We start from the raw sequence: 19,629 nt of genomic DNA on the forward strand, positions 1-19,629 counted from the left end.
ATTACAAACATCGATCGTCCGACGGAAAGTTTAGTTTCTCTCTCACAATATTCACCCAACGACTCTTTGATGGGGGCTACGCTCCCACACAGCATCTGCTTCAACATTTATCCGTGTGTTTCCTTCCCTCGTAAATGCTGGGGAGGCTTCAACACTAAAATTATCAAGAGAACATATGTACCTCCACCATTTACCCTCTCTCTCTCTCTCTCTCTCTCTCTCTTTCTATTTCCGGCAATGCCTTTTAGTGGAATATTAAAAAAATAAAATATACGTGAAAAAGTCAACGTTCTTTCACCCTCAATTACCTCTTTGTGTCTGGCAAAACGTTAAAAATTAATTACGAACAAAAAGTGTAGCAGAATTTCAATAAAAGCAACTTGTATCGATACAAAATATTCAATTTATTGTAATTTAAATGCAATTACTTAAATTAAATGAAAACATTTCATTACATAGAATCGAGTTTTTTGTTGAATTAAAAGTAATATTTAAATTATTTGAGTAAAATAATCTTAAAAAATACAATTTTTCATCGGGATTTACATTAATCTTCGTATGTCTAGGGGCTCTCTTCGAGATAGAGATCTACAATAATTGAAATATAATCTGAAACACCGGTTAATAAATGCGTTAAACGGCATTACTTAAAGTTAATCATCATCTTCATAATATTTCTTGAATCTAATAATGTACAAAATTTAATGGTTATCGGAACCAATATGGAAGGGAAGTAGGAAGGGTGTACAACACAGTTTAGGCGGGCGTTGGGCTCGCTTCGCGAAGCTTTAGCGACGCATACGTTTGTACAAAATCTATCACTAATTTAATATATATATATATTTATATATATATTTATTTATATATGTATAATATGTATACACCATGCAGAAGCAATGCCTTCGGGCGTTTACCGTTAGATGCCCAAGGACCAGAAAGGCTTTTCCGGTTGTGCCTGTTTGATGGTAAAACTTGAAAATAATCGAAATTCTAACATTTCGCATAAAAAACTTTAACAAAGTGTAGCATAGAAATCATCTGTGTAAGACTATACGTGGAAGCTTGATTATTGGTTTCCCATCAACGTAATATACTCAGTACTATCGCTAAAACGAACCGTGAGGCTCTTACATGAAAATAAATATAACAAAAATATCGTTAAGATCGAAGTAGACGTTTTTCCGGAGTCATCAAATTTTTTATACACTCAATTGGGTGCATCATCATGACATTTTGTGAGAACAAAAGTCTCTCTTTTCTCTTACTTATAACGTCGTAAGAGGAAGAAGCCAATATAGTCGAGATATTTGATTAAAAACTGTAATTAAGTTTAGTCGGCGACTTTTAGCGTTAAATGTGCTTTTTTTACAATACAACAAAAAATTGTATAAAAGCTTAGAATTTTATCTGGTATAAGTAGCACCGTAAAACATGTTTCCCAAATACACTGCTCGCTCATGGTATCTATATATAATATATAATATGCATGTATGTGTGTATACTATAAATGTATACATACTTGTGTATAAAGGTATATATACATGTATATTATAACAATACACCTACAATAGTTAACAAGACAAATCTGCAGCCTGAGTAGCCTCAATTTTTTTCGGTTACGTCTAAGTTTAATGTACCAGAAGTTCGTCTAGTGTTCTATTACGTGTTTTCCGCCAAGTCGCACGAGTCTTGCTGGATTTCGTATTATATATATATATAGTATAAGTAGTATATTGGTGTTTGACCCAGCTCGGGCCGAAAATAATCGAAGGAGTGGGGTCATAATTACGCACACTCTAAAAATCACGCATTCTGTTCAGTCGCTAATAGCCAGCTTGTGTAAAGACTTCTAAAACTTTCAAGTGTAAAAGATCTTGCTGTTTCGTTAAAAATGGACATTTTTTTTTTTTATAAAAACGCAAAATTTGTCCCTTATCAATTTTCTAGGAGGTTATAGCAAAAGAGGTGAGAATGACTTGGTGTAAAAGTTTGTGTAAAGATTTGTATAAACTGCTAGCGTAAAAGATAAATGCCGGATGTATGTTGAACGATGATTGGGAGCCGGTAAAGAGGTGTAAAGGATAAGGACATGCTGGAATGTCCAGGATGTACTGTCATCAAGTAGGCGGTAGGACTTGTTAAGTTATTAGCTAATCAATATTAGCCTAGTCTTTCGATTCTTATAAGCAGAAACTCTCGTTATACACCAGATTAGATACGAAGCACCTGGAAATCGATGATTCGCTTGATTAATTTGATTTGATACGCAAGGATGCTAACCAGATGCAGTGCACATCCGGATGTACCAGGTTGCAAACAGTAGTTATTACGTATATCACTATGTTTATTATTACAGATAATATAAAACGTTAATTGGCATACAATATGTTTCTCAAACGAATCACTTGCCATCAATTTCTTTTGGCAAGTGTCCATTGGCCTCTTCTACCATTTCCTAAAGGCGCGGAACATATCCGTCTCAAAGAGAAACGATTGCGAGTCTTCATTAATTACATTCTTCAAGAGATATCAAAATCAAAGTATATGTTTTGATTGGAAAGTTATTTCTGACGCTATAAAATGTTATGCCGTTACATGAATAAAATCCTGTTCTATAGTGCTAATGTTCTACGAAAGGACGGAGATAAAAATAGAAAATGGAAAAAATACTACCTGGAATGTGTACGCGTGTCTTACACGAATGACAATTTCAAAAATACTTTTGCGCTTAAGTCGTCAATAAATCTACAGAAACAATTGTAAGTCTCATATAAGTCGTCCGATGTAAATAACAGATCTGTAAGCTCTCGGTAAAAATGTAATACTAATTGGAACGAGTAAAGTAACCATTGTGCAAATCTTGACGTAGAAATTTAAAGAATTGATAAAACACATATGTATATATAAAAATAAAGGATTTCTTTTGTTGAAATACTTCAAGTACAAATGGGAAAACAGTAATTCTCTGCTGCGATCGTTAAATGATCAACAATAATTCAACCTTGGCAATACCAAGATTATATTCTCATCGAGAGGAATCATGGTTAGTAACGTTTCAATTCACATTATTAATAGAACAAAATCGTCCTCAAAACAGTTTCTTTTTAGTTTCGTACAAGGATTTACGATAAGCCCTGCATTTTCATAAAACACAAATATAAACCTATACATAAAAAATCTTGGTATTGTCAGGATCAGCCCACTGGAATAATCCAGCGGTCATGTAAGTCGATGTGTAGCAAAACGTAATGGAGCGTTTTTAGCAAAATCCGTAATAAAACTGGGCACGATATAATCCGCATATTTTATCCATGCCTCTCGAAGTACACTCGTTACATCGGTTTCCATTGGCATTAGGAAGCGCGAATAATAATTGCAATCCATCCGTTTTTTCCGAGACGCTTGGGGTTATCTTCGAGAAGAAACGCGTCTTAGCGGTTTCAACCGCTGCCCTGATTTCCTTTATGGCAACGTTAGCAAGTGGAAAAGTGTAAAGAAAGGCAGTGATCATTATGAATTTAAACCCTGACGTTTCTCCTCTTCCAGCATTGCATCCAGCTCGTCTGTGAGATTGGCAAGCATATTTCCGATGTCATTCAATACATCGGCTGGTTCTCCCCCGGCTGAACGATGAACGGTGACTACATGGTTTACTATGGTGCCGCCGGAACTACCTGACGCATATTCTTGGGCTCGGGCAGCCCTTTGTTTTATAGTTCCGGCGTTCTCATTCGCGAATGGCAGTGAATCCGACTCGGTGCTTGAGCTCGACTGAAACATAGAAGCGCATAAATATACAAACGGTGTCTCGGGGCTCTGCACATGCAGCAGGTTAATCAAGCAGTCAGCTAACCTTAAAGCTAGCATCGGAGCCATTACGATGCTGCAAAGCAAGGGAAGCGATAAGTTCGTGTTCTTCGTTGACGTTAACACTAACGCTGCCCCAAGAACGAGACATGGATGAGGGCGGTCGGCTTAATTGCTGGGGCGTGGAAGGAGCTTGAAGACCGGATGGGGCCGGAGGCGGAGGCGTTGAATGGTGCATATGATGATGCTGATGATGATGATGAAGATGGTGCTCCTCGCAGGAAGCTGTAGGCACTGGGCCACTACAGTCTATCACAACATCGCCCGTTCCTCCTATAATCGACGTTCCACCTGTCGAGCTTTGACGCCTCGGAGGCGATGGCGGACAACGTTTTGGCAAATGCGGACTGCTTTCCAGTCCATACGTTAATTGATACTTGTTATCAAAATCCCGAGGCAACGATTTAAACTGTCCAGGCGTTGCTGTTACCTAAAAGCATAAGAGTTCAGTAAGGAGACTATACAAAATGATCGTTTATAATTATAGGACAGATTTTACCAGCCTCATTCAGAATATTGGCAAAAATTAGTCTATAATTTATGATTGGCGATATTAATTGAATAAAATTTTAGGACCTACCGGTCCTCTAGGGGCTATAGAATAGCACTGAAGTCCTAGTACCTTGGCAATAGGCCTTGGGCGTACCAAGCAATGTCTGGGACGTGGTAGAGTACCACCACCACTGGTCTCAATGATCAAGGCGTCATTTGTAGGCGTGATGTCGCCATCTTCGAAGCTTCTTGGACGCCAATCCAGCGGCTGTGCATTGGACTGCGGGGCTGGAGAAGGTGGATATACGAGAGGTGCATCCTCCAGGCTTTCCAGTGACTTTCCTCTGGAACTTCCTCTTCCAACCGTGTTGTAATCTGCTGGCAGTGCAGCATACATACTTCGCCAGCCAATACTGTTTTCATTACCAGCTCGCTGAAATGACCTCAGAACTGGCGAGGAACAATCTTCGTCTGGCGATGGTAAGTCCGGGGCACCTCTCTGAATAACGACGTCCTAAAATAAAAATTTATATAACAATGTAACCCATAGCTCGAAAAAATATTACATTTTTACTCCCATCCACATTTTTCAGTGATATAATTACCTGCGTTTGTCCGGGATGCGGAGGAAGTCGTGCCAAATCCAAAGGCTGAATCCTCTTACCAGCTCGTATGTCCTTAACTCTCTTAATAGCTAGCAGTAATTTCTTTTGGTGACCAAGGCGAACAATTCCGATATCCTCAAGGTCTTCCCAAGTGAGGGTTGTCACGTCCTCGACGGAACGCATACCCTGCTGATGAAGCGCACCGAGGTATTCCTCTAATCTCAACAATCGCAACCATTCCTCCAACGAGCCCGGAATGTGTTCCGGTAAACCATCTCCTATGTTCAAATTGTCTATTTCTGCCTTCAGCCGCTTCCTGTGGTTTGGCTTCTTAATACCTGGTAAAATAAAGAATGTCATAAGCTTTCCGCTCTCGAAGCCCAGTTCCCTGACAGAAATTTAATGCTCCCGTGGGATCCAATAAAACAAACTGCCAGTTCGCGTCACCTAATTTATTTCTCTTGTCTATATACTGTTATACGACCAAATAAAACTTTCTAAAAATATCCGAGAATGAGACATTCGCCGAAGAAAAATCGTATTATTCACCTATAGCAGTCAAATCCTCGGGTGTCATCCGAGTGATGGTTGCGAGATCGTAACCAGCAGCGACGAAGAGGGGGAAGTACTCTTCGAATTGCAGTTCTGTCAGCCATGCATGAACAACATCGAGATCAGCTGGCCTGTCAGGGTGGCTACCGAGGGAGCTGATGGAGCACCTCGGCGAGGATGTGAGGACTCCAGGGCCCCTCGGGCCCAAATGGTAACCCGATGCTCTGCCAGAGTCTAACGAAGCCGTTGAATGCCTCGAACCGGACCCTGAACCTGAACTTCCTGGACTATCCCTGCCAGGACTCTGGGTCATATCAATACCTACAAAAAATTAACACATTAACAAATTTACTCAATTTCCATGAACTCGTATAATTTCAACAATGACTCCCTATACGAACCTTGGTCTTCCGCATGGGCATATTTGCCGACCATAGGTGGAAACGAAAATCCAGGATGTGTGAAAATGGGTCCTGGACTTTTACCGGCTGGCATTCCGTAAGATCCATCATCCCCCGTGTTACTTCCGCCGTTTCCGGGGAGGAAGCAGCCATCTTCGCTGCTCGCATAACCCGCCGAGCCGAATGACGATCCGGAGTGACGAAAAACATCGGGAACGGCAGGTGGCGCCACTTTCTTCGCCTGGGTCACGGCTTTGGATGGCCGGCTCATACCGCCAACTGAAAATGATAAACAGAAACTCGTTAATCCACAAAGTACGTGTAAGTCGATCCACAATAACAATTACATTTGCTTATACACAACTTTCACTTAAATCTATACAACTTAACTTATTCAAGCCGAAACACAAATCAATAGAAATCTACATCGAAAGTTGGGGAGTGTTGCTGGAACGTTGGAAATGAGGAAGCTAGAGGCTCGTGTCACGGTTGAAAGGTTAGTGTTCAGGGAGGAAATTTGCGTATCGAAGAGCAGTGTGAACGGTAGTGTTTCGTGTTGAAAGCAAGTTTACTGGTCTGCCAGACGGTGCGACAGCCGTCTGACAGGGCCGCATCGCTTCCGGTATGGTAGAAGCAAAACGGAACAGCTAATTCGCGAAGACACCGAAACGCCAGCTAAGAAATCCGGCAACAGCGTGGTCTGGCTTGCCACGAGTCGGTAAGGAGATGAAGGAAAGGGCGAACAGTGGCTTTTGAGGGCTCTGCATACTTGACTTCTCTAGACCTACGCGAGTGCCTTGTCTTGCCTCGATTCGAGTGGAGTCTGTTCAAAATTAAAATCAACTCGAGCCCTTTCCGACAACATCTGTACGGACACATTTTACCCATAAATCTTCTACATGTTTATATGTATATATGCTGCATCTCAATATTTAGAGTGCATTTATTATTTCATTGAAAAACTCTATCGAACGATTATTTTATTTTTTCTTCCGTGTATTATGTAGCTGAAGGATTTATGAGTTGAAAAGATACAAATTTATTATGGAATATAGTAAAAGTTAATGTAATAGATGTATTATAGAATGGTCGAGGGGCGTGAAGATATTTCTGCTGCACGTGCAATATTTTCGCGTCTGGGGAAAGAGCGAGTGTATATATGTGTATATGTATGAGAGACAACGCAAAAGAAAATCCGTTGCGAGGAAAATATCGCTGACTGAAGTATTTTCCGTAGGAGGCATTGATATACGAGGACCATCGCGCGAAAGTGCCGTGGAAGAGTGTCCCCCTGTTTATTATCGCTGACATAAGATCAATTTGGCGGTCAAGCTGGGAACGCTGGGGGAGCAATAAACTTAAAGATTTCCAAATTCGCCCTGGGCGAATCTTCACCCTCGACCAAACCAAATTTCGTCTTATCAATTATCTGAAAAATCTCAAATTTATTCTCTGTCTATTTCCAAGTCATTTATAATCATAATCTTTTGTAATTTAATTTATTATAAACAATAACATCATTGATCCCAATTTGCTATGTGTGATTTACAACGCAAATGTCAATTTGGATTTTTGTTCTATTTTCTTCGAAAACTGATAGTTAAAATTCACATAATAAGTTAATATTTATCTACTATGTACACAAATTGTGTCTTATCAATTATCAGACAAATCTCAAATTCATCCTCCCTGTATCTTCACTTTCATTTCACTTATAAACATTCTTCTCCGAGACTCGACTCAACTCAATGATTTCCTTAAATTTACCTCGGGCACTTGAAAAAACCAATTTGAATTTCTACACTTGTCGTATTCTTTATTGAGAAAAAACTTGATCAACTGTCCAAGCGAGTCGTTGGAAAATCTTTCGTTTGGTTAGTCGCGTCGGCCGCCGGACAAACAAGGCCTGATTTAACCGAAATTACGCAATTCGACACGCGCAGCCTTTCGAGACTGACGAAACTTCTCTTCGCCGAGATAATTCGAAGCGTGTCGTAAATCAGTAAGCACAGGGTCGTATCACGGATGAATTGGAAAATTTAAATTTAGTCGCTATTCTGTGGGGTGTATTAGTGTTGTGTATATAACGTGTCGCAAGCGATTCCCGATGCATCGTTCGTCGACGAAGGCTAAGTGCTTTTCCGGGCACCGGAAATGGGGTTGCTGGAAGGGAAAAAAGCACACCAGACGCCCGTCTAAATTCAGTCTTGCCCAGTCTCATCTGTTGACGGGCAATCCGGAAATCTCGCAGTTTATTGCCCCGTATCAGCAATTAACTTATCCCTACCAATCGCCAAATCTCATTAACAAAACGTGAGGCCAATTTACACGTATGAACTAACCAAGCTGTATATAGGAATTCGCCATAAAGGCGACAGCAAAAAACCAAACGCCAACTTTGCTCAATAATATACTGTATTATATATGAATATACATATATATATATATAATATAAAGTTTCTGAAAGGAAAGATACAGAAGGGCTTTGGGGGGAGGGGGGGGGGGGTAAATCATGAAGATACTCGCTACGTTTATCGTATATTTTTCCGCGATAAACTTTTCGAATAAGGCGGCTTTTATTGAGGCGAGGGCCTCTTTGAGCGAAGAGCGCTGCACACGATTGCTATATCTCAAACGTTCTACGACGCTGCCGTTGCTTTAATTTCCGTCGTTATCGGCTCGTCGTGCAGCACGCCGCTTTTCTCGATCGTTTTGCGCCACTCGAATCGTGCCAGCTAACTTCTTCTCCCTTTTTATTGCCCTCCACAACCACGAAACAAGATTTTCCTTGCAGAAGCCAAAACACACCCGACTCCTCGTTCCACAAACATAACCTCTCTGGCTTCGTCGCTGTTTTACCGACGGTGCTCGAAGCTCGCAGCTCCCTCTTTCCGCAAAGCACGGGAAAAGAAAGAAGACTGGAGGGAAGAGACAAGAGTGACGAAAAGGAATAAAAAGCGTTTTGTGATCGGTGAAGGAAAAAGTTGCGTTGTTCGGTTGATTAACGACATTCTTTGTGCGAAGGTACAGGAGAGTTTTGTGGGTGGATGGACGGTAAGAGTGACGTAGGTGTGAAAGGAAGAGAGAATGAGAAGAAGAAGAAGGCCCTCTGGTAGTTTGGCCTGAAAATTTGTTGAGGGGGGGGGGGAGGAGCAACCGTTATAGCGTTGAAGCGAGATGGCGCGAGGATGGACAGAGGGGGTCAAAGTCAATGGGCTGTGTCAATTGGTTGCGCAAACACATGAAAAAAGTCCAAGTGCGCGCGAGAGACAAAGCAGCGAAGAGCATTCTGGAAGTTGAAGTAGACGTCCTCATCTCTCTCGAAGAACGCCGCGTACTTCCCAGAAGAATCTCCTCTTGTAACGCACCACGGGGAATATGTACAGCACTCGTATTGTGCGTCAATGTTCCTCTTTACCTCGCACAGGTACGCGCTTACATTCGAGCACTCATGGACGGACATACGTATACTATATATATATATATACACGTATAGAGAATAAAGTAAACGCTTGAACGTGTGCGAATACGTGTACGGAGAATCGACGGTGGCAATGAACGATAAGAGTGGCTGACAGAGGATTCTCAAGGTTTCCCTTTGCACCAGCCAGTCGTATTTCCTTTGCATCTCCCTTCGTTACGTCACACACGTCATTAGAAAAAGAATCCTTTGCTGAAATCGATAGACTTAATAGTAATATCAATTACGGACAAACAACTCGAGGAATCCTCCTGAGATAATTGTGATTTTTGTTTCCACGAGGAAATTAATGAAACGATTCGGTGCTTTCTCGCTGTTTACAACGATGAAAAGATGCTTCGTTAATTATTCGGTTTTATGAGAGTAGACGTGCTGTGTGGAAAGAGACAGAGAATAGGGGATAAATAGAGAGCGAGAGATAGCAAAGGCCTCTGTCGACATACGATCTGTATACGTATAGTTCTCGTGAACTCAACTGACGCTCTGCCAGACTGCCACTGCCTCTCTCGTTAAAGTAACCAGTCAGTTTCCATATTGCTTCTACGAAGCTCCCTCTCTTTCCCTTTACGCGCGAGCCACCGCTTACAATGCCAGGATTGTGCTCGATCTATTCAACGTTACGTGCTTCTCTTGCTAAGCCTTATAATTCTCCGAGCAGGAGCAACCTATGAAAGGACCTCCGTTCTCATTCATAATCACTAAACTCGACTAGAAAATTAAACCTACCGTCTATATATATATATCGCGACACGAGAATGGAACAGAAAATCAATAGATCTGACAATTGGAAATCAAAATAATGTTTTTATACTGATGCTATTATGCACAGCTATTTAAGCGGATGAATAGAGGCAAACATAAGTGGATCGATCGTTCTAAAAACAATACGAGTTACAATAACTCGCGAATTCTACAAAATTTACTGTTTATCGCTATAGACTCAACTAGAAAGTTAAACTTGTACCAGCTTTGCAAGTATTACTACACGAGAATGGAACAGAAAATCAAAATAAAGTTTTTACACTGATGCTATTATGCACAGCTGGTTAAGTGGATGAATAGAGGTAAACATAAGTTGATCGGCTATTCTAAAAACAGCACGAGCCACAATAACTCGCAAATTCTAGAAAATTTTCTGTTTATTTTTGCGTTAGAGTGTACGATTGTGGTTCCGTTTGTTTATCGGATATCCAAAACATATATTGTAATGTAAATCGATTAAACATTATTTCACAGAATACGTAATCGTTTGGAAATAATAATAAGTAATTTAATTTTGATTCAACGACCAATTAAAGTTTTCGTATAATTGGATATAAAAAAGTGGATGAATTTATTAAACACGATTTTCGTATTCGCATCGTTTAGCGACTTTGACAGGACGTTAAACTCGAATCACAAAAAGGTTTAATTGTCCATAAAAACTATATTTCCCATAAGAGAAGAACTTTGAAGATACTTTGCGTCAAGGTTGGTTTAAAGTTTGTACAGATTTTTTTAATTAAGTCCCTGCTACTATTAATCACGCTCGTCATGGAAATTTCTTGTCCAAAGCGCTCAATATTAATTGCTTTATTACTTTCGACTTTCGCGAACTCGCGTTTTCCCTTCTTTAATATGGATACACGAGCATTTTCTTGCCTTATTTCTATACTAGCCGAAAGAAATTCCTTATCGCACGGGGATAGAAATTTTTAATTACGCTTCGGAAAAACGCCAATGACTTTTCCCGTTAGCGCGAGATCACATTTTTTCCGCTTGCTCTCGACGCCGAGGAATTTCGCCGCGACTGGCGAACAACGCCAAGAAAACTCTCGCCCCGCGTTCGACTCGCAATAACGATTCCCCGTAACGCACACACTCGCTGGAAAAGCGTCTAAAAAAATCGCATTCCGATAAATATTCACCATAAGCAATAAATATATATCTATCTAAAAACTATGTTGGAATCTCACTGAAGAAAACATTGCGGACTCTCAGGCCCGTTACAACTTTTTAAACATTCACCCGGAGTATCTTTTAATCGGCGTCGGATCAATCGAAGAACATTCGCATCGGCCACGCGTCATTCGAGATTTATGAGCGAGCGGCTTTGGGGTATTTTTTAATTTTCCAGCGAGAAAACTTTGGAAAGTCGCGAGGAATATAGCGAGAAAAATATGAGATTGGAGCGGTGATGCGTCAGTGGCCGTAGAGATTTTCACTCGAGCGACTTTTACGAGGAACTTTACGCCTTCGCAGTGAAACTGGAAGTCGACGAGTCTCCGGAGACGAACGGAAAGAATTTTCGCCCAATTCCGATGCTTCGCTCCTGCAGTCCTGCCCCGCCCGGCTCCACCAGTTTTTATGGAGCCGCTCGTTTCGAGTAAAAAAATCTCGCGGCGTCGTCGCTACAATTTTCCTCCGCTGTATAAAAGAGGGAGAAAAATCTGCTCGATCGCTTCGTCGTGCATCGCGTCGCGCGGCTTTTCGCAACAAGTTCTTCGGGGGAAAGAGCGGTAAATTCCCGTGGAAAATAATTCGATCCAAGTGGGTAAGTATCTTTCGAATTATTTCCAATGTTTTGCAAGGCTGCGATTTATTCATGAGACGCGAGGTGGCGAGATTTATTTTCCTATATGAAAATCGGAGCGAGAATCGAAATATTTCAAGCGTTTGCATCGAGCCTCCCACATGTTTTCGATGCTGTAACACCTCGCGACACGCGTAACAGTTGTAAATCAAACGGGACACATTTTTCTCGTCCACTGGAAGTTTTGCTGCGTGCGTGTTCCCTCCCAACGTGCCCACTACGCTCTTCGTTAAAAATATACGATAGCAGCGCTAATTCCTTTCTCAGCCTTCGGAGCGTTGAGTGACCTAATTTCGGACGTTAATTGATTAATCCTCCGACTTTTATGAGTCTCTCTCTCTCTCTCTCTCTCTCTCTCTCTCTATTACATCCTAGCTATATAAACAAATCCTGGTGGAAGGTTCTGATTCCATTAGCAATTGGGTGAACAGCGATTTGCATCGAACTACAAACCAAAAACATTTTCATGTTGAATAAATAACGATCCACGGATAAGAAACTTTTAATTACCTACGGAAATCCGAAGAAGCTTTCTTTCCAACTCCTTTCTCTTCGGACCCTTCGTCGTGTTCGGTGTTTCGCTCGGATGGATGTACGAAGCAAGAGATTTTTTTCAAAGTAGAGGCGGAAAAAAAAAAGATTTACAGCGTGCAGCGTGGTAATTAATAACGCCTTGTAATCCGTTGACTAAATTAATTTCGAAATAACCTATGGAGCGCGTTGTTTGAGCGCTCATAATTCACAGGCTGGAAAAAATCAGCTTTCCGTGCGTCGAAGAGTATCTTCCAGCAGCGGAAAATTTGTACAGTGGCTGGCGACATTTTTATTGCGCCATTTGCAAAGCAATGAAAACTCTTCCAATTAAATGAAACTGGGCTGAAATTAAGTTTTCCATCTTTGGTAATTTATCGAAGTGAAACAAGTAAATTTATTAACTTGACAAAAAATTGTAAAAAAGAGAAAAAAACGGAAGAAAAATTTTATCAATGATTAAAACCAAGTTCCGTGATTCAAGCTTGATTAAATTTTTAAAAATTATTCCTAACAATGTTTGTGCAAATGATTGTGTAAATACGAGTATAATGAGAATGTATCAAGTGCAAGATTATTATTTTACATAATAATAGTAATAGCGTATTCAAGCATGAATGTACTCTTTTAATACAATTGAAGAGCGGAGTAAACTACACACACGCACACACACACATCCACCACGACTCGTTTCTATTAGTGATTGGTAAGTCGGCAATTAATTCAATTGATGGGAATGAGCAACGTGAGACACTTTGTTAGCTCGCAGAAAGAGAGCAGACGATTGACTCTATGCTCTTATTTATTTATACGACTATTTGTCGTGAAATTCAATCCAGCACACGTATCCGAGTACCAAAGGACCCCATCTCGCTCGGTTTACTTATTTATTAATTGGTCTTTGATTAGTTCAATCAGTCAACATTCGTAATAGCCCGGTTCTGCTCTTTCACCGTTAAGTATCTCTGAATTATTTAAGATGCGACGAGGTAAGTTTGCGGTTAAATGGTTTCTCTCTCTCTCTCCCTCTATGAATTCGTTAATAACTTTGCAAGATCAAAGTTTCGTAGCAAAATTCGTTACGCTGTTACTCGAATGAAATTACTGCGATAGAGAAATTTTTACATAGAGAGAGGAAGCGAGAGAGAGGGAGAGACTCTAAAAGTCGTATAACCTGCAACATGGCGAGGCCTGCTATATAGAATAACAAATAAAAAAAAAGTCGATCATAGAGCGATAATCGACGCCAGCTCTCTCTACTGTAGGGAAACTGCGCCTTATCGAATAATACTAATGTAGCTCTAGCTTTGGCTTCTTGGACTTGAACGTGCCAGAACGCCAGAAGCGGACGGTTTTGCTATATACACAAGACCAAGCCAGCTCTCTCGCTTCGGGGAAACGGGGAAGTGCACTGTATACGGTTCACGGGAGGGAGGAGGAGGTCGGAGTGGGGGGAGGGGGAAGGCCAAGCTCCCCGAGAGATCTTTCCACACTCCCTCGGCTCCTGGCCCCGACCGGGACCAACCGAGTACCGTCCGATCTCCGAAGGCGACTATCGTAAATCGCTAACGCTGCAACTCTGTCACGCCGTAACGTTACTCGCGATTCCATTCTACCCAATAGCATCCTGGGAAATTTTCTCCGAGAAAGTTCCTCCTGCCCCCCGCCAATCTCCGCACTGACAATCCCTGTTTTCTTGCAACGTCTACCGCTTTCATAGCAATGTCTGGATTCGATAAGAATGCACCTCAATCGCCAGATACGCTTAATTGAACCTCGATCCTACAGAAACCGAGCTAACCAGCCCAACCCGACGATATAACGAGCTGCCAACTTTAAAATCTCGCCGAGTTTTCGCTCGTTTGGCCAACGACGTATCACGTGATCAGCCAACGCTAGTGTTTCTCGCCTGGTAAATTTCATTGGTTTACAGTTGGAAGCTTTTACGGAAGGTAAAGTAGAACCGTAGACCGTTTTCCAGGATATAGACAATGGAACTTTCGGACAACGATGTAATTTGTAGAATCGAGTTGAGAGAAAGTATACACAGTGGACGGTCGCTTTATTTGGAATCGATGTGCACTTAAATTCAGGACATTTTTCGAGCACGTACTACCTTCAGGCCTGAATAATGAATGAGAAGGTCGTGCGTTTGGTTGTCTAAAATTTAAGCGTGACTGGTTTCGTTCGCGATAAGAGGAAAGGAATTCACATCGGCGCAGAGGTAATCTCTAATAAAATATCTTTGCCGAACGTTTATGCATGTGCTTCTTATAGCAATAAGCACGGTCAGACGTGACTGTGCGCACGCCGCCGAATGGTCTGGTGCAACGTTGCGTCACGTCTATCGTGACGTACCATTGGCAACACTGCTCTCGTCACATTCGCGACAAATTTTCCCGCCAGCAACGCGCTTGTCCTTGTCATTGTTTTATTACATACGCAACTTTTAAAAGCAACTCATTGACCATTTGCAAGAAAAACATCAGGTATCGACGTACATTATATATACAAGCCTGAGATTTTTAAGCGTACGTATATAATTGGAAGGAATGTTTCGTTAATGGGAGTACAGAAAATAAGAGTCATTATTTTTTAATGAACGATTATTAGCGAATTTCTCCGAGACACCTACGCAAAAATTGCCGACAGTCAATCTACATAGTTAACACCCAGCCACGCACTGGAGGTGTCTAAGTAAGCTTGCACTGCTTTCGTAATAATTAACGTGTAAGGCGAGCGGCAAACGTAACTGGGATCGCCTTAAAAGCGCCATCGTAGTCAACGGCGCGTATAATTACTATAAACGGCTAGGAGTTGCCTTCTTTGATTTTGCCAAGGCACGCGCTGCTAGGCATTTACGGTGCACGAGATTTTTTCCCAAGCTACCGTAGGTCGCCTCGATACACCTGTTTGCAGTATAGTTTACCGAAGAAGAAAAGGAAGAAGAAAGGAGGCTCGCAATTAAGCGTACCCATTGGCCATCCTTACCAATGTCATAAAGATTGACCCAAAGATGACATGTAAGGAGAGTACGACCAATAAGCTACGAACAGTGGGAGAAAGAAGAAACCTCGAGTCCCTCCGAAGCTCCCGATAGCCCTAAACGGCCTGGGATTCAATTAGTACCAACCAATGCTTTCTCCGAGTGTGCAAACGTGACGAAAGAGCCGAAATAACGCACGGATCCCGTTATCAGAGACACGACGCGTAAAACTTTTCAAAGCAAGTGATAAATGAGGCAAAAGTTTCGATTTGGAGGTTAGAACGGTATTTCTGTCCGATTGCTCATGGCACTTACGCTGCACGAGATTTTTCCAGCTACCATAGATGGCGTTAATGCACTTGTCCAATGGGCTTGCGGATAGGGGGGGTTTGCCACCGCGCCTGCCATCTAGGTTGCCATTGAGGTTACCCTCCGATTGGCTCCTGAAGAGACTCTTGACGAAAATGGCGGACGTCCCAATTTTCCCGCAGTCTTCGTATCTCGAGGGTATCCAACAGGACTCCTCCGCAGGATCGCGGAAGCTTCTGTAAGTCGAGGATAGCTTCCTACTGTGCAATGGCTTGTTCGGGAGTCTTCTGCCAGGGGGCAGTGGCGGGGGTCCCAGACAGCTCGTCACGGCGGTGATTGCCATCTTGACTCGGACGTGGAGTGTAAGGGGAACCCTCGAACAGTGAGCGGACCGAGTGCGTCGTCTCTTCTCGATCATCCACAGCCACCGTTCGATTCTCCAAAGATCTTTTAGCTGTCGCTGTATGCTCTCTCGCCTCGGCTTCCTTCGGAAGCTACTCGGGGACCCCGATAGTTTCGCGAAGGTTAGGTTATACACTCTCCGCGCCGAATATGGTATCATCCGAAGCCGTAGCTCGGGGGCGTGCCTTTCTTCGAGCTATCGCCTCTTTATAACCGTCATTATTCCCGATCAGTCTTTAACTGGGAGTCGATTATTGGTTTTCGATCGTGCACTCTGCCACGCTTAACCTGACTCGCTCAGCTGCTGCTGCTATCGATGAAAGAACCTTCCTAGCTTTACGATGATTAGTCCTGAACTAAAACTAGGTTGAACTTTGCTTCCTACCGACGTTCGCCACCAATAGCAGCTCTCTGCCTATCCGTTCCATAAAAGTCCACTATTAATCCTCATTCCACAATCTCTCTTGCTCCACGTTTCGTGATTAGATCAAAACTGTCGCTTTATTTATCGACAACCAATAACGCTACGGGTTATTTTATAGTCGGAATGGTTTGTTTCAGCTTCCTTTTATGGACGCGATTCACCGTAGAATGGATACACCGTGGTCAATCATGTCCAGAAGCGATTTTAGCAATGCACAATTCTATTGTTGACGCGTTGCGAAAATACAAAACAATTCATATACACTTTGCAATTCCCGCTAAAACACACTTGACAATATTCTCGTTGAAGCTAGCAAACCCCTAGCTAGAAAAACAATAAACAAACACTTGCACGTCCTATTATAAGTTTGAAAATTTTAATAGGGTTCTCTCTAAATCCCGCATCTTACTTCGTCAAGAAAAAGTAGACGAAATTCAATGGAAGAAGAAGAGAAGAAGTTTGTTTTTATGTCGGTTGAGATTCGAGAATAAAAGTTGGTATAGAGTTTTCTCAAATGGAGATTCGCGAAAGTGTTGAGCAGTGAAAAGTGATATAACGTGGTGACCAGACCGGACTGTCAGAAATGGCCGGTCCTGCAGGTTAGCAGCGATAAGATTGGTCGTTGATGATGGTGGTGGTGGTGGTGGATGGCAAATGCAAGGGGACGAGGTCGAAGGTGGGTGAACGGGTTTTTGACGGCGTGGGTCGTCGGCGTAGGACTCGAAAAGTCCGAGACAAGCGAGAGTCTACTGTATGCTAATGGAAATGGCGATGGCAACGCCAGCATCAGCCCACTTGGAGAACACTGTTCCTGGCCTATCTTTGTCCATTGGGTGGGGGCTGTGGGGGCGGAATAGCAATATATCTAATCCCATCGTGGGTGTACCAACGACCATCAAAGTTTCATTCATACAACACCGATGGAAGTGTGTCAGCACTGAGAAATTTCTAAGTTTTTTTGCACCTGGGAAGGTCGCGTTACACCTTGAGACGGTCATTGCTGACTGTGCAATTTCAAAGCTCGGTAATTAACGAAGCTGTAGCAGCAATATCAGCTCCTCGGGCTGATTCAGCCATGGCCTATGATCGTAATCCGTTTATTATTCCCCACCCTGGTTCCAGTATACCATCGATGATTTTATCGCCGCGTATTTACCATAAAACGGTATACTTAACTGCCGGTTGTGCGATTCGCGATGCGCTCGCTCGCTAAATTTCTGGCTCGAGGGGAAGAAGAGAAAAATAAACACACGAACGTTTCGTCGATAGGCTCTGGCATCCCGAGGCGTGTACCAAGCCACACCAGGCGGTGTCGAGGTCTCCACACTGTGCTTCGTAATTACTAATTAGTATATGGTAAAATTCTATCGACGAAATAGCTCCTGTTGCTTATTTGTTCATAAGCAACGTGAAACAGCTAAATTTTCTAGATATTTTCATTCGATTTTACAAAGAGTATCTATTTATGGAAATTGTTTCTTTTAAACTATATAGACATTCTATCATGTAATATAAATCTATATATTTTTCATCACCATAGATGCAGCAAGCTCGGAAAATTAATCGAGTTAAAATTTTGTCGAACGACAGCAGACGAAAAGCGTGATCCAATTGAAAGAGAACCTCGATTACTTTTAATTCCAGGTAGTGCGTCGTCGTCATCAAAGTTGCTTCACCGAAACATGCACATTTGCGTTGCTTTGTCGTTTTCGCAATTCGCCGTGTGACTATACGATGTTTTTGTTATTTCCCTCTCTCAATTTTGCATAACAAAACTGTCTCCCTGCTTTTTATTTTCTTTTTTTACCGGATCCCTTGCAACATGCACAGGGAATACAGTACGTGTGGGTGAGGGTGCATTGAAGAAGGAGAGTGTGGAAATCTCGAGAGATAATTAGTAGACGGCGGAATTCTATTGGAGACACACGGTTGTCGCTGGTTGGCGGTTGTGCTTAGAAAGCACCGTGTATACATACCATAGGATAAAAGAGGCGGAGGGTATATATATAGCGGAAAATGGTGGTAAGACTGCATTTGGAAATTTCATTTTCATAGACCAATCAGCAATAATAAACTGCTTTATTGTCTTTCTAATGAAAAATCTGCAGGAAAAACCACAACGAAGACTATATAACGTAGGAAATATTCTTTGACTAATAATACCTATAACCTTTGCTTGAAATGTGTGCACCTGGCCATCAGTAATCTACGTGTTCAGAAATTGAAGCCTGTATCGACATTAGATACATATATATATATATATATACATATATATATATATATATATATATATATATATATTACGGTAAGTGAGAACGAACAGTGCTATAAATATATGCAGAGTAGTAGTAACATGAATTGGTTACAGCTAGTATTTACTGCATAACTTTACAACGATTCAGTATTTTGCGTTAAATGTTTTCCGATATCTTGGAAAATTATGCGATAGGTGTCTTTGGATAAGGGATTCGATTATGCGAAGAGTTTTGCTCGGTTGAGTCTCGCTCAGAAAATATTCGATGAGCCGCAAATAATGCATTAAGCCACTAAGGGACAAGCGTGTGTTAGGCTGGCCAGGTCGTTTTACGGGATTAGGAGTATATATAACCAATCGTTTGACTGCATATTGCTGGATAGAAAGGCAAATGCGGATTTATGGCTGAAGCGGTTAACCACGCGACTTTGCGTCGCGACGTGTGAGCCAAATGAACTCGAAACTCGAATAAAATATCTCGGAGAACGAGCTGTTATTGCAATTCCTTACGGCCTCTTCCCATTTATAGCTTCATCTGAAAATGCTCGTTCCACACTCGTATATCCGGCAAAATGATCTTCTTCCCGAAGATCGTTCGCCGTTATCCGAGATTGTTCTCGGATTAATCAGGAAATGTGATGCGATGCGACGTTCACGAGGGACGAACAAAAGAGAGCGGAAGAATTTCGCATGGAAATATTTAGGCTCTTCGTCGTCGTATCCTCTTGGAGAAATATCACTGGGGAATCAATA

The 19,629-nt window shown here is 41.9% G+C and overlaps 1 protein-coding gene across 2 annotated transcripts in view; it reads right to left on the bottom strand.

The window, feature by feature from the left end:
- Positions 1-2,121: 2,121 nt before the first annotated feature.
- ckn (CRK like proto-oncogene, adaptor protein) overlaps positions 2,122-19,629 on the bottom strand; it is a 32,048-nt gene continuing 14,540 nt past the window's right edge. Inside the window, exons 1-7 of one of the 2 annotated variants that reach the window (XM_066739006.1) lie at positions 7,685-7,733; positions 5,918-6,196; positions 5,514-5,837; positions 4,965-5,302; positions 4,448-4,873; positions 3,854-4,297; positions 2,122-3,771 (exon numbers count right to left, since the gene is read on the bottom strand). In XM_066739006.1, coding sequence (XP_066595103.1) covers positions 3,511-3,771; positions 3,854-4,297; positions 4,448-4,873; positions 4,965-5,302; positions 5,514-5,837; positions 5,918-6,188 — 2,064 coding nt within the window. In that variant the 5' untranslated portion in view covers positions 6,189-6,196; positions 7,685-7,733 and the 3' untranslated portion in view covers positions 2,122-3,510. Of the gene's footprint in view, positions 3,772-3,853; positions 4,298-4,447; positions 4,874-4,964; positions 5,303-5,513; positions 5,838-5,917; positions 6,197-7,684; positions 7,734-19,629 lie in introns of those variants that run through there. The other variant, XM_066739005.1, reaches the window with a different exon arrangement.

This window comes from Prorops nasuta, unplaced genomic scaffold (genome assembly GCF_024137725.1).
Source record: "Prorops nasuta isolate Cenicafe-Biocafe unplaced genomic scaffold, Cenicafe_Pnas_1.2 PNAS00019, whole genome shotgun sequence".
NCBI classification, from domain to species: Eukaryota; Metazoa; Arthropoda; class Insecta; order Hymenoptera; family Bethylidae; genus Prorops; species Prorops nasuta.